The sequence below is a fragment of the Danio aesculapii genome, chromosome 15, assembly GCF_903798145.1.
Source record: "Danio aesculapii chromosome 15, fDanAes4.1, whole genome shotgun sequence".
In the NCBI taxonomy this organism is placed as follows: domain Eukaryota; kingdom Metazoa; phylum Chordata; class Actinopteri; order Cypriniformes; family Danionidae; genus Danio; species Danio aesculapii.
In genome coordinates, this window is record NC_079449.1 from 4338566 (window position 1) to 4353280 (window position 14715).

The 14715-nt window shown below is 37.7% G+C and overlaps 1 protein-coding gene across 1 annotated transcript; it reads right to left on the minus strand.

The window, feature by feature from the left end:
* Positions 1-3437: 3437 nt before the first annotated feature.
* msantd4 (Myb/SANT-like DNA-binding domain containing 4 with coiled-coils) lies at positions 3438-14584 on the minus strand. Its single transcript, XM_056473992.1, has 3 exons — positions 14525-14584; positions 8969-9551; positions 3438-4523 (listed from the first exon to the last, which is right to left on the minus strand). Exons 2-3 carry the CDS (start codon positions 9446-9448, stop codon positions 3762-3764), a joined length of 1242 nt encoding a protein of 413 aa, XP_056329967.1. The 5' UTR covers positions 9449-9551; positions 14525-14584; the 3' UTR covers positions 3438-3761.
* Positions 14585-14715: the final 131 nt, after the last annotated feature.

The following is a 14715-nucleotide window of genomic DNA, read 5'->3' on the forward strand; positions in this document are numbered from 1 at the left end:
GAGCGTTTCAAAGCTGCGATGATCAGCTGGTGTGTCTATGAGGTGACATACGAACGATCCACTGATGAATCAACTGATCTTCTCGGCTTTTAAATGATCCAGTGTCCTTGTATTTGTGGCTGCGTCCGTAATCGCACCCTTCCATACTATACAGTATGGTAAAAACAGTATGAGAGCCGAGTAGTGTGTCCGAATTCATAGAATTCGAAAAAGCAGTATGTGAGAAGTACCCCGACAATCTACTACTTGAGCGAGATTCTAAAGTGGCGAGATTCTGAAGTGCGCATCTAATGGATGCTACGCTATCCCATGATGAACCATGAGAGAATTCGTGAATGGGAGTGAAGCAATGCAACTGACGCTGGTAGGTCACATGATCATCACAAAATGGTAAACGTAGTACATCCGAGTTCCATTCATACTACTCACATTCATACTATAGAGAACGCACTTTTCTAATGGTTGAGTAGTACGTTTAAATTCAAATGCACTACCTACTGAGTAGTAGGTGATTTCAGACGCAGCCCATGTTTGCACAGCGGTGAACTGATGACCTTCACGGCCAATCACAGTCATTTCTGTTGAGCATGTGAACACAATGGTGAATCAGCGCTGTTTGAGAACGCACTCAACAGCGCTCAAATGTTAGCAGGAAATGGACATTTTTAAAACTTTAGTACCAAAGGATACCGAAATTCAGTATCATGACAACCCTATTCCCAAGTGATGTTTGACAGAGCAAGAACATTTTTCAAATTATTTACCTTACATTTTTTTCTTCTGGAGAAAGTCATGTTTCATAGTTTGGATGAAATTAAAGTAATTTAAAGAGCTAATTAAGGTCAATATTAGTAGCGCCTTTAAGATTTTTTTTGGATTGTCTACAGAACCAAACCACTGTTAATCAATGACTTGCCTAATTACCCTAATTAACCGAGTTAAGCCTTTAAATAACACTTTAAGCTGAATACTAGTATCTTGAAAAATATCTAGCTAAATTTTATTTACTGTCATCATAGCAAAGATAAAAGAAATGAGTTATTAAAACTATTATGTTTAGAAATGTGTTGAAAAAAGTCTCTCCGTTAAACAGAAATTGGGAAATAATTTGACAGGAAGGCTGATAATTTTGTCTTTAACTATAAAAATCATTAACAGGAATGACTAACATCACCATACATTCACATTTACACTGATTCCACATAAACGAGGCCCCGGGTTTTCATAGTGAACGCAGTTACTTATAAGAGCCCTTTAACATACAGTCCAACTCTTTTTACTCTGCACATTATACACAGTATGGTAACAACATACATACACGCATCTTGTGAAAAGGTAATCAGCAGTATCTGTACTTTTGTTTTGTTTTTTCAAGTGAGTGAAAAGTACATCTACTACTGCACACATTTAATGAACACTTACACTTTTCTCAACCTAATCGGTGTTAAATGATAGTTTTGCATGAACAGAAGGCAATCATGTGGGCTGACCTGATCTGTAGATACAGCTATGCATCGCTTACTGAGGACACCTCTATAAATCCTGTTTACCATAGATATCCAGTCATTTCAGGGGGAAAATCTATTATATATAATACCAAAAAAATTATAATAAATAAAATTAGGTTGTTTTTAGAAAGACAAACACAAAAAATATGTTGATTTTTGCACTTTTAATAGCATAATAAATCATATTTTTCCAGGCACATTTTTCTGGCAACACTTTTTCCAAAGACATTTTAGCATTAGTTTAATAATAATAAATTTGACTGAAATAAAAAATATATAATCAATAATATAATTAAATTGATATTTTAGTGAATAAAGGAAGCTGTAAAGTTGGAGTTATTTAATTTAAGTGCTATTACAGTGAATGTGATTGCAATCTTTTTAAATGATTAGAATTTTAGTAAAATTAGCATTTTACTATTAGCATTAGCAAAAACTTACAAAGAGTCACTGAAGCAACATTTAAGTTTGTTTATTTCTGATTATTATTTTTAGGTCATTTTATTTCAGATTTGAATCAATAACTGATAACAATTTGTACGTTTTATTTTTAGGAAAGCATGGACCCTTTTCACATTTCCAGGTTTCTCAGAAGCAGAAGTCGAGATAAACTTAGAGCGCAGTGAATGGGAGAGTACAACAAATAATTTTTTTGTGTTCCTATTTGCTCAAATAATATATAAATAAATAAAAAAACTCTGCGATGGTGTTATTAAGACTTTCAGAGAAAGGAAAAAAATTGTGTGAGACAGCCAGAAGAGAGAACACTATTAGATTTACTGTCCCGCACTCATAGACACAGCACTAGAAACATTGGTCTTTTAATGCAAAGATGATATAAACAAAAAACTAAATCAAGATATTAAAACCGGATCAGGGTGAAGCCAAGCTGAAGCGCTCACTCTTATCTTCCGGGCTCTGCAATGGTTGGGGAAATTCCAAATTCAAAACAAACGATTATAATTGGCTTAAGGCTGGTTTATAGTTCTGCGTCGTAGCCATTATACTTTTGCTCGCTGTTTGTGTTGCTCTGCAATTACACCTCCAAAACGCTAGCTGCCAGTAGGTTATGTTCCTCTGTGTCAAGTTTCTTTGCAGGTGTTTTGTTTTTTTATGAACATTACCTTTATGTACAAGTAGCTAAAACTCGGTCATTCAGAGGCGAGAACCGGCGGTCGTGCAACAACTTTAATCATAAGGTAAACACAAAACAAAAGTTTTCATCTGGAGCTCCTTCACAGGACTTGACACTTGCACTCGCTCCATTGGGCTCACGGCTCTTAGCACTGCCCACGCTCATCATCGCTACCATTGAGATTGAAATGTGTAGTTACATTTTTTCAGAGGTGCGTGTTAGCGTTAGCCACGGCACGGGCTATGCAACCGCATGTACTTGACGTAGAAGTATAAAACAGCCTTTAAGATTGGTGTAACGGGGAAAAAAAATGAAACTATAAATTAATTTTGAATGGTGTCAAAATGCTTGTTTTTGGTTAAAATATTTGTTCTATTTAAATGGAAATCTTATGTTCATTGTCAAGTTGTATAACACATCTTGGAGAAAGATAGACACCTACAGGTGACAAAGGGGGTATAATGGGTGGAGTCAGCCAGCCATTTTCTCAGTTCACTTAAGCTGTTGAGAGTGATGGTAGGTGAAAAATGGTTCTGCTCTCCTACTGATTTCATATATTCGTATGATTCATTGTGTACTAGTTTCTAACAGTTTTTGTGACCGGACCTGTAACACTTGTTGTCTGTGTGGTGCTCTGTCTTTTCCAAAGAACACTAAAAAATTAATCTGCTCAGCTAAACTGTTTTCGCTTGATCATTACTATAAAAAAAAAAAAAAAAAGAAACATACGAACTAAGAGGGGTTACATTGGCATTGAAAATTCGGGAAATGCGTAAACCAACAGAATCTAGGAATATTAAAAAAAGATATTAAAAAAACTTTTCAAACGCATCATAACCATCTTGTGAAAAGGGTCCACAGCAAAACTAAAAACAATAACAAAAGTTTTGAATTTTTCTGGAACATTCATAAATGAGTCCACATGCATATTTTCAATAAATTCCTTGCATTTATTTCTCATCCTCTTTTTTGTTTTAAAGGTCTCCCAATTATTTTCACCCCTTTAATTAAAAGAGTAAAAAAGCACAATTAATTTCCCCCACAGAAACGAATGGGTAACTATGGCACCCATGTTTTTTTTCCCCTCCTACCTCATAACTAACTGCATTGGTGTAGTTTCACGAGTGCAGCACCATCTGCTGTCCATCTTTTTGCAGCTGCAGCCTCTCTTTCTCCACCTGCAGGCGCTCCTTCTCAATCTGCAGCCGGCCTGACTCAAACTTAAAGAACTGCAGTCTCTCCTTTTCCAGCAGGAGGCGCTCTTTCTCCAACTTCAGCTTCTCCGCCTCTAAATCCACCACCATTGGCCAAACTAGCTTCCTGTCCTTCTCTCCATCCAATGAGGACGACGAGGGGGCAGAGGATGAAGTGGTGGGCGTGGCTACAGATGTAGAGGGGGCGGGGCTCTGTTGGAGAGGCGTACTTTGATGTAAAACAAGTCTCAGACGCTCCCGCTCCACCTGTAGACGCTCTTTCTCCAGCTGCAGCCGCTCCCGCTCCACCTCGCCCTGCCGCAGTCTCTCCTTCTCCACCAGGAGGCGCTCTTTCTCCACCTGCAGCCGTTCTGACTCCACTTGCAGTCTGTGTTTCTCCAGGTCCAATCGCTGCCTTTCTAGCGCCACCAGCAGGCTTGTGGTTTCTCCTCCTGCTATGCCCAATCCGGCTACACCCATGCCAGTTACTCCACCCACTCCGAGTCCCAGATCTCGGACTGTAGTCTGGCCTGATGTGGGTTTGGTGGAGCTCAGGACACCAAATTCATCAATATGAGCGAAGACCTCAGGAACTCGGCCCTCGCGGTCCATATCAGGGAGGATGGAGGGAAAACAGTCTTCCTCATCGTCTTCACCCTCCACACCTTCTCCGACATCTGCCTCCAACTGCAGAGAATTGCATTTAGACACACAAGGAAAGCAGAAATCATGAAGGGGATTTTAGAAAAAAAAACAAGTTTAAAGGTTACATGTGAACCCTTGTGTACTGTCAAAGACTATATAACACACAAGACATGTCACTCGTATAGTTTTGAATGGGAAAACAGTCAATATGGCAAATGAAGCTCCGCCTACAAGTACAGGAGCCAATCATCGATCACTATAGACTGACGTCTCTCCAGGGGAAAAGCTTGGACCAGATGTGTGCTTTTACAACAGTTTTGTGGTCAACAAACACACTGGAATCTCAGCGAATATTTGCTTCACAGACACGAAACCCATCCACAAAAAGCTTGACATTTGTACTTTAAAATGTACCAAGTGCACTTGAAAACAAAAGTTTCCTGGTTTTTGTAATCTGTATGAAATGAACGCGAGGTACAGTCAGTGCTGTCAAACGCACGTCACATGACAGCATCAACTCAAATGCCCACAAACTTGTAAACAGAAGAGTCGCTGTCATTTCTGGAGGGGATTCGCCATGAAGACAAAGTTGTGAATTACTTCAGAACACCAGCGAGATCTGACGAAGCATTATCCAGAGGATGACAATGTGTAACACAGCCATAAATAAGGTTTGTGTCGTGATCTCGTTGCTTTGACTGCGTATGCGCATTAGCTTGGGCAACCTGAAAATATGCAGATTTAGTTTGATTTGGACGTTTAGAAACTAAGCTCATGGGACATATGTTGTTTCGTTTTATTCGTGATTCAAAATATGTAACGTAATCGTAAGCTTGGCAAACAGTTTTGGAGAATTTGATGTTTCCCCATTTAGACAGAATGCCTGAGCATACTGCCCGAGAGGCGTTTCAAAATGGCTGCCGAGTTAAATAACTTGCTCTAAAGGAACTTAGGTATTGTTCAACTTGACTACCCTTCCGTTATGTTGGGGGCTGTTTTTGCCCCATTGACTTCAACTATAAGGATATTTTTTGATTGCAAAGCCATGACAGCATATAATCATGCATTCTTGATTGTTGGTGGTTTTCCCTGATGGGAAGAGGTACAATTTATTATTTTTATGAAAGTCAAAGGGGCAAAAACAGCCACCAGCATAACAAAATTGTAGTCAATTTGCCCAGATTTTATTGTTGAATTTATGAAAATTTTCAAAGCATTTTTCTAAAATGTGTCAAAATAAGATGTCACCAAAAATCATACCATTTGCTGAAACACAGAGAAAGCTGTGGCCAAATTAAGAATCAAAAATCACCCCAGAGTGGATGAAAACATCCCTATCAACACAGAAGGGTTACGTTTTAATGCAAGGCATTTCCTCTACCTGTTTTCCAAAAAACAATACATCTACAAAAAGATACGTTTACATGAGAATCAAAATGACAGAAAATTTTAACGATTTTTCAGGATTTTTTTCCTATCGAGTCTATTTAATTAATTAAATATGTGTGAACATATATTTATTCAGTTATGTTGAACAATAAATAATCTTATATTAAATAGGACTGCGCAATATTGGAAAAATCTGACATTGAGATGTTTGTTTTTCTGTGATAAATGTATTGCGATATGAACGCATTTTCACCAGATTACTTAAATAGCTCTGTTTAGTAAGAATTCAGGTACAGAAATAAAAATGTAATGTAAAATAGCACTGCATAGACTTCTGTAAATAATGTGAAATCATTTGTATTAAAATTACAAATGGTACAATTTGTTGTGGTTGAATGCTTTAAACTTTCTTTATATGCTCACATAGTCACGGGTCTTAAAAACAAGTAAATGATAAATCTTTGCTCCATCATGGTAAAAATCTTCATTGACTGTCCCTGCGGGTCAAATATAATCTCAATTCAACAATGCAGATCATGCGATGTGACTATTGCACATATTGCGATATTGATGCTAAAACAATATATTGTGCAGCCATAATATTGAATGATATTCATGTTTATATGATTTATGTACAATGGAGTTTGTAGTATTTTCTGTCTTTTAGTAGATGTATTATGTGAGAGTAAGTTTCACGTAAGTTTACCAAACCAGTGGTTCTAATTGGATTTGAATTGTTACTAAACTCTCAAAAAATAAATAAATAAATAAATAAATAAATAATCAGTCTGAGCTTCTGCTTCCACGTTTGGAGGGAGTGGCAGACCTTCTGTTGACATTAATTTTACAGCTCCAGCCACAATATTCTTAACCACACCCATCACACCATTAGTTTGCTATGAGGGAATGATGCCCAACCCCCCGCCCCTACTCAATATTCCATTTCAGTTGGAAGTACAACAGCTGTGGGATAAATTACAAGAAGTGTGAAACAGAAGTTAAGATTGTCCTTTTTTTCCATATAGTGATGCACATCCTATTGAAACCATGCATGTTTCATCCTTTGGGAACTGATTGAATTGCTGGAAAATACAAATGATGTCAGAATTATTAGCCCCCCTTTGAATTATTATAATTATTTTTTTTTCCCAAATGATGTTTAACAGAGCAAGGACATTTTCACAGTATGTCTGATAACATTTTTTCTTCTGTTTTTTTCGTCTGGAGAAAGTCTTATTTGTTTTATTTCAATTAAAAAAAAACATTTTAGAGACAAAATTATTAGCCCCTTTAAGCTAAATTTTCGATAGTCTACAGAACAAACCATCGTTATAAAATAACTTGCCTAATTACCCCATCCTGCCTAGTTAACCTAATTAACCTAGTTAAGCCTTTAAGTGACACTTTAAGCTGTATAAAAGTGTCTTGAAAAATATCTAGTCAAATATTATTTACTGTCATCATGGCAAAGATAAAATAAATCAGTTATTAGAGATGAGTTATTAAAACTATTATGTTTAGAAATGTTCTGAAAAAAATCTTCTCTCCGTTAAACAGAAATTAGGGAAAAAATAAACAGGGGGGCTAATAATTCAGGCGGGTTAATAATTCTGACTTCAACTGTATGTGTTGCAAAATAATTTTGAATCTTTTATTTTGAAAAATGACAATATTCTCTCGCTTACATCTTGGTCACTTGAGTGCCAAAAATTTAACCCAGAAGCAGCAAAATGAGTAAGAAACAGACGCCTTTGGAAAATTTGAAAAAGTGAAGGACCCATGAACAAACAAAGGAATGAATCTACAACCCATTTATCAACGAATCAGGTGAATCCAGCATGTCCATGTAAGAAGATCAACTGCTGGAGGTCACAAATGATGCCGAACTTTTAGGGGCTGTTCGCAAATCACGTCTTTTCTAGAGTTCACACAAGTTCATCATTTTCAATGGAGGTGCGAGGCTTGGGCACACAAGCGGCATGCGCTCACGCCTTCCAGACGCACCCAGTTGAATGAATGCCGCAAGACTAACCATCTCAGACAAACACAGAACACCCAAACATTGCAGTGCTTTGTAATTTTCTCCATAAATACACTTGTATCACAGTGACAGCAATGTTTTGTCAGCTTATCACCACCCGCCCCCCCGCTCCGCGTTAAAATTGTCAAGCGTTGACTGGTCTGCAGTGATAAAAAGGTTGGGGACCACTGTCCTAAAGTACTGCTAGCCCCACCCTAAAAGACTAACCCCCCATTCACACGGGGTTTCAGCGTCAAAGCTTGACAGAGGGCGTGTCTGAAGTTGGGGCTGACGCGAACGTCATAGCAGCGTCAGCCAATGAAATTAATCAGCAATAGGCCACTGTCTGAGCTGGTGTATTTGCATACAGCGATCTGATTGGCTGATGCTTCCGCCGGTGCTTGAAAAGTTGAGAAAGTCCTAACTTCTGCAGCGAGCAACGACACTGAAGCGGCACCGACGGATCCACAATGCAGTTCGGCAACGCCTGACTCAAAGTGAATGGGAAGCGTTGAAGCTGACGCCCCGTGTGAATGGGGCGTAATATCCTCACCTTAAATGATGGATAGCCAAACCCTAAATGACTGATAGCCCTCCCTAACTTACTGATAGCCCCGCCCTAAAGGACTGACAGCCATGCCCTAAATCAGGGGATCTCAATCTCAGTCCTGGAGGTCCAGTGTCCTGCAGATTTTAGCTCCGACACCAATCAGACACACCTGGGCTAGCTAATCAAGCTCTTACTAGGTTTTCTAGAAACATCCTTGCATGTGTGTTGTGGCAAACTGGAGCGAAAATCTGCAGGACACCGGACCTCCAAGACCGAGTTTGAGAAGACCTGTCCTAAATGAATGACAGTCCCGACCTAAATGTCTGATAGCTCCGCCCTAAAGGCATTACATGTGACCAGAAGTGAGGAATTTTGATGGATAGAGAATGTTATGATACTTGATTAAAGATTCTGATGGCAAATAAATTTTTTAGAAAATAACGAAGTGCAAGGATACAGCATTTAAAACAAGCACTACTATATGCATATCAAAATAAGGAGAGTACATCATCTAATCCCAGCACGTACCCTGTAGCTGCTGGCCTCGTCGTCCTCCATCTTGACTCCAGGCGTGTGTGTGCTGGGCTCTCCTAGATCCGTCAGGTCCTGCCAGTCGCACGAGGAATCTTTGGGAAAGCCACTGAGGTCAAGCGACTGGTCACCGCCACCCAGAGACGCATCATTATCAGGAGAGGATGGCTCAAACTCCTGCTTTAACCCTGACGCCAGCTCAGCCTGCAGCTGCTTCCTCTTCATTAGCGCTCGCCAGTCCAGGTATCGCCTCTTGACCTCAGCTGCCGTGCGCAGCTCTCCTTCACCCAGCGCGTTCACACTGTCCGCCACCTCCTCCCACGCACGCCGCTTCAGTTCGTTGATGGCCATGTTCTGCTGGCGTGAAAACAGGATCTCGCGCCGCTTGTGGATCTCACGGATCAGAGTCTGAGTTTCTTTCACGCTGTAGTTGCTCTTCCTTTTCCTCTTCAGGTGCTTCATCTGCAGGAAGTCCATGCTGGAGACAGTCAACCGCTGAGAAACGCTGAACAGCTTCTGTCACTGCAGACTAATCCTCAATCTCATGCTGACACATGTTTAGTGCTGAAATGCAGATCTCCTGTAACAAACAAACAAACACACACACACACACACACACACAATACATACAGTTGAAATAATTAGCCCACCTGAGTTATTAGCCTCCCTGTGTTTATATTTTTCCCCAATTTCTGTTTAAAGAATAATCGTAATAGTTTTATAGCAAGTTCTAATAGCTGATTTCTTTTCTCTTTGTCATGATGACAGCACATAATATTTGACTAGATATTCTTCAAGATACTAGCATTCAGCTTAAAGAGACAATTAAAGGCTTAAGTAGGGTAATTAGGCAAGTCGTTGTATAACAGTGGTTTGTTCTGGAGACAATCCAAAACAAATATTGCGTGAGGGAGCTAATAATATTGACCTTAAAATGGGTGTAAAAAATTAAAAACTGCTTTTATTCTAGTCGAAATAAAACAAATACACTTTCTCCAGAAGAAAAAATATCTTAATCTGTTAAACATCATTTAAGAAATATTAAAAAAAAAAAAACATTCACAGTAGGGAGAATAATTTTGTCTTCAACTGTATGTTTAGTAGTAGGCTTTTGCTGGTATCAAATTTTATTGTGGCAATTATTTGCTGGAGCTATATATATATATATATATGTGCAATATCACACGAGTAGCAGTGCGATGTGGCTGTATATTGGCACTGGTGGGAGGCGTGCGTCAGTGTACCACCAGTGACGATATACAGCCACTTTGCACTGCTACGAGTGTGAGATTGGGATTATACAACAGTTTCACAGCATAATTGTGAATAGAATATAAAAATCAAACACAGAGTGTTAAAATCCTTTTGTAAGAGGAACTTCTTTCTTCTGCCATTCATTAACATCTGCATGTGCAATAAATATGTGCAATACTTTCTCATACGCACTTGTACACAGCACCTTATAGCAATATACAATGCAATACCTTCTACATTCGCACTTGTACACAGCACCTTATAACCTGTATATTTATAACAATCTGTACATACAACTCAACATCCAGGTTTCTTGACTAACTGCGTCTGTTTAATGTTTATCATCTTTTTTTCTGTTTTGTTTTTTTTTCATATTTATTATATTGTGTTGTCACTTTATGTACACTGGAAGCTTCTGTAGCCAAAACAAATTCCTTGTGTGTGTGAAACACACTTGGCAATAAAACTGATTCTGACGTCAGAACAGCAGAAACCGTTGATACTTTACCAACGTCATCTTAGAGCTGGTATTTGAATGATTCTCTAGAGTAATGTCTACAGTGATGACAAAAATCAGCTGATTTTGCTCACATTCTAAGTTTATAAGGCTGAACGGCATGAAATGCCATCAGTCTACAGAGATTTCCCAGTATTTCTCTGTTGCAATCGGGAGATCACAATAACCCAGAAATACCCAAAGCAACGCAATCACTAGTAGATTACAGTTGTGTTTGCGATAAGGAAAAACGCTAAACACATACGGGCATTTCTTCGTTCTTTCTGTTAACTGAACTATTCTGCAGTAACGAAAACAGGAGACTCATTACAAACAGAACCGGCCATCTACGGTTTTAGGACTTTAGGATGAGTCTTATCACACACTCTACACACTACAATTTCTATGGTATAAATATTGCACTACAACATACAAAAGAGAGAGATCGACTTATAAAGTCACTTACCAGTTTTATACTGATTTGATCAGTTGTAGTTTAAACTTACGCTGTATTTTTCCTCTACTAAGTGCTTATCATGTGGTCTCTGTCGCCATCTTGTGGGCGGACAGCGTCAACCGTCATTGGTCTGCTCAATGACATGCTAATGGCTGCCGACGCGCTGCCTTTCAAAAATTATAAATATTTTTTAAATATCCTCATAATTAAACAGCATAGTTGCAATTTAAACAACTAGATTCTCAACTAAAAAAGCCTCAAAAGTACATTATGCTGCTTGTTGCCTTTTGTGGGTGGAGTAATACAAAAGGGTAAAGGGTGAAAAGGCTGGATGTTACAGCTGTTACTGGCAGAATATTGCACGGCTATAAGATTATATATATATATATATATGTGTGTATATACATACATACATACATATACATATATTTACACACATATATATATATATATATATATATATATATATATATATATATATATATATATATATATATATATATATATATATATATATATATATATACACATACATACATACATACATACAAACATACATACATATATATATATACACATACATACATATACATATATTTACACATACATACATACATTATATATACATTATATATATATATATATACATACATTATATATATATATATATATATATATATATATATATATATATATATATATATATATAAATATATATATACATATATATATATATATATATATATATATATACATATATATATATATATATATATATACACACACACACACACACACACACATAGTGTTATAACCTTTTTAATTTAAGCTTAGGGCTTGGCCGATTAACGATCTCATATCGAATCACGATAAAATTGATTCCGATAATGACGATAAGCTCTGGACATTTTTAATTGTGTTGGTATTTCAGATGAAAGGGGCGGCACAGTGGCTGGCACTGTCCCCTTACAGCAAGAAGGTCACTTGTTCAAGTCCCTGCTGGGCCAGTTGGGATTTCTGTGTGGAGTTTGCATGTGTTGGCGTGGGTTTCCACCGGGTGTTCCGGTTTCCCCCACAGTCCAAACACATGCGCTATAGGTGAATTGGATGAACTAAATTGGCCGTAGTGTATGTGTGTGTGTGTGTGTGTGTGTGAGAATGTGAGAGTGTATGGATGTTTCCCAGTACTACATTGCGGCTGGAAGGGCATCCGCTGCGTAAACATACGCCGAAATAGTTGGTGGTTCATTCCACTGTGGCAACAAATAAGGGAATAAGCCGAAGGGAAATGAATGATGAATTAGAGATGCACTGAATTTTCGCCCACCACAAATGTTATTCTGAGTCACCCAGTATTGTTTAGCATGCTCATTTGACTTACCCCAACCCTAAACCCATCCAAAACAGTAAAGTACAAACAGTAAATATACAGAGTATCATTCAAATTTTTTATTAGATGCTTTTGTAGTTTTCATTACAGTGCCTGAAAAAAACTGATGTTAACCATGTCGCATTTACTGTATAGTTAACAAAATGTTCAGTGTCATATGCAAGATTAACATGAGAAAATGTTTGAAAATAAATTGACTGTCTAATCTTATCCATCTCATGTCTGCATTTATTAGTTAAACAAATAGGATTAATATGATGACATATTACAATTTCAAACACATTTTGTTTTTTATACTTCATTAATTCATTCACAAGTTAAAAATCTGAATTTTTAGCATCATTACTCCTTAAGAAATGGTTCTGAAAGGCTGATTTGATGCTAAAACAACAGTTGTGATGCTTAATATTTGTGAAAATATTACATTCTACATAATTCTCTGGTGAATAGAAAAGCTAAATTAATTAACATTTATTGCTACATTTTTATTGAATACACATGTTTTTTAACAGCATGGCATATCCTGTGTAACCCCAATTTAGGTTTTTGATAAAAGCTATAGGCTTAAATGATGTGTGAATTTTTTTAAAGAAACATCACCCAATTTTTTGTAATTTCTTCTGAATGATTAAATATGAATCATTAAGTAGAAAGCATTTTATTTTCTTGAAGGGATCTCTGTTTTATTTACAAGTTCAAAAAATACTAAACTCTATGTAGTAACTTTCGAAATACACACTTACTATATAGACCATTTCAATGTGGTAATGTCATTGGCCCTTGAACATTTCCTGCTTGTTATCATAATATTTCATAACTGTAACAAGAGACAATTCAGTCATATCTTCATGTTAAAACGGTTATCATAACATTTTTTTTATTAATATGTAGACTTATGGGAATTAAAAATGTAAAACAGGAAATACATGTAGGACCATTATTATTGTTTACATCCCTTAAAATGGTCAATATTGGTCAATTGGTATCACTTGCATAATATAATGTCTATATATATATATATTTTTTAATCTGGGTGGCGTGGTGGCGCAGTGGGCAGCGCTGTCGCCTCACAGCAAGAAGGTCGCTGGTTTGAGCCAGTTGGGATTTCAGTGTGGAGTTTACATGTTCACCCCGTGTTGGCGTGGGTTTCCTCCGGGTGCTCCGGTTTCCCTCACAAGTCCAAAGACGCGTTAAAGGTGAATTGGGTAAGCTAAATTGTCCGTAGTGTATGTGTGTGAATGAGAGTGTATAAATGTTTCCCAGTGATGGGTTGCAGCTGGAAGGGCATCCGCTGCGTAAAACATATGCTGGAAATGTTAGGAGTTCATTCCGCTGTGGGGACCCCTGATTAATAAAGGGACTAAGCCGAAGGAAAAGGAATGAATGAATTTTTTAAATCCCAGAATGATTTGGAAAGCTTTTAACAATGTTTTAAGGCAATGTATTATGATTTAGCAGTAGCAACATCACTAATTTCACAAAAGCACCTTGGAAATATGTTTTTGCACGTTTCATTGTATTATAATGATATTTTTGAATTAGCAAGGAATGTAATCATGTAAATATTGTGGTAAATTAAGATCATAGATATGTAACAACCTTACACCTAATACCACTACCACAATATTAGTTTGTATAAAGGGAGTAATTGTACTAATAATAGAGATTTTAGTCAAAGCTATAATAATCAGGGTATATTTGGTCAAGTACATCAACATTCAGCACAAATATTAGAAATATATCGTTAAAATAAATCATGATAGCTTCACACCGGACATAAACACAACAGCACGGCTATTATCTTTGGCAGTTCAGTTATAAACATGTCGACATAAAAGGCTTCCGCAGGCAACGTTTTCCACAAGTACACTTCTTCACATAGCATAATATCAATACCGTAACGAACAAAAGCAAATACAGACACGGATATTTGATTTATTTACTCGAAACACTCACCGGTGGAGAAAAGCATCATCCACTCATCCACACGAGTCCCGCCCCGCCTCCACGGCGCCGCCGAAATCTGCCGAACACTTCCGACAACGCACGAATCCCCAGCGCGATTGGTCAACGAGCGTCACCGCCCCCTCCGTCAGCCAATAAGGTGCGACGCTCAACACACAGCCCCGCCCACAACATATTCTTCC

Bases quoted from the DNA above. Each gene is read 5' to 3' on its own strand.
- msantd4 (XM_056473992.1), bottom strand. From the start codon at position 9,448: ATGGACTTCCTGCAGATGAAGCACCTGAAGAGGAAAAGGAAGAGCAAC. The intron at 4,524-8,968 runs GTACGTGCTGGG...AATTCTCTGCAG, and splicing joins ACGAGGCCAGCAGCTACAGG to TTGGAGGCAGATGTCGGAGA.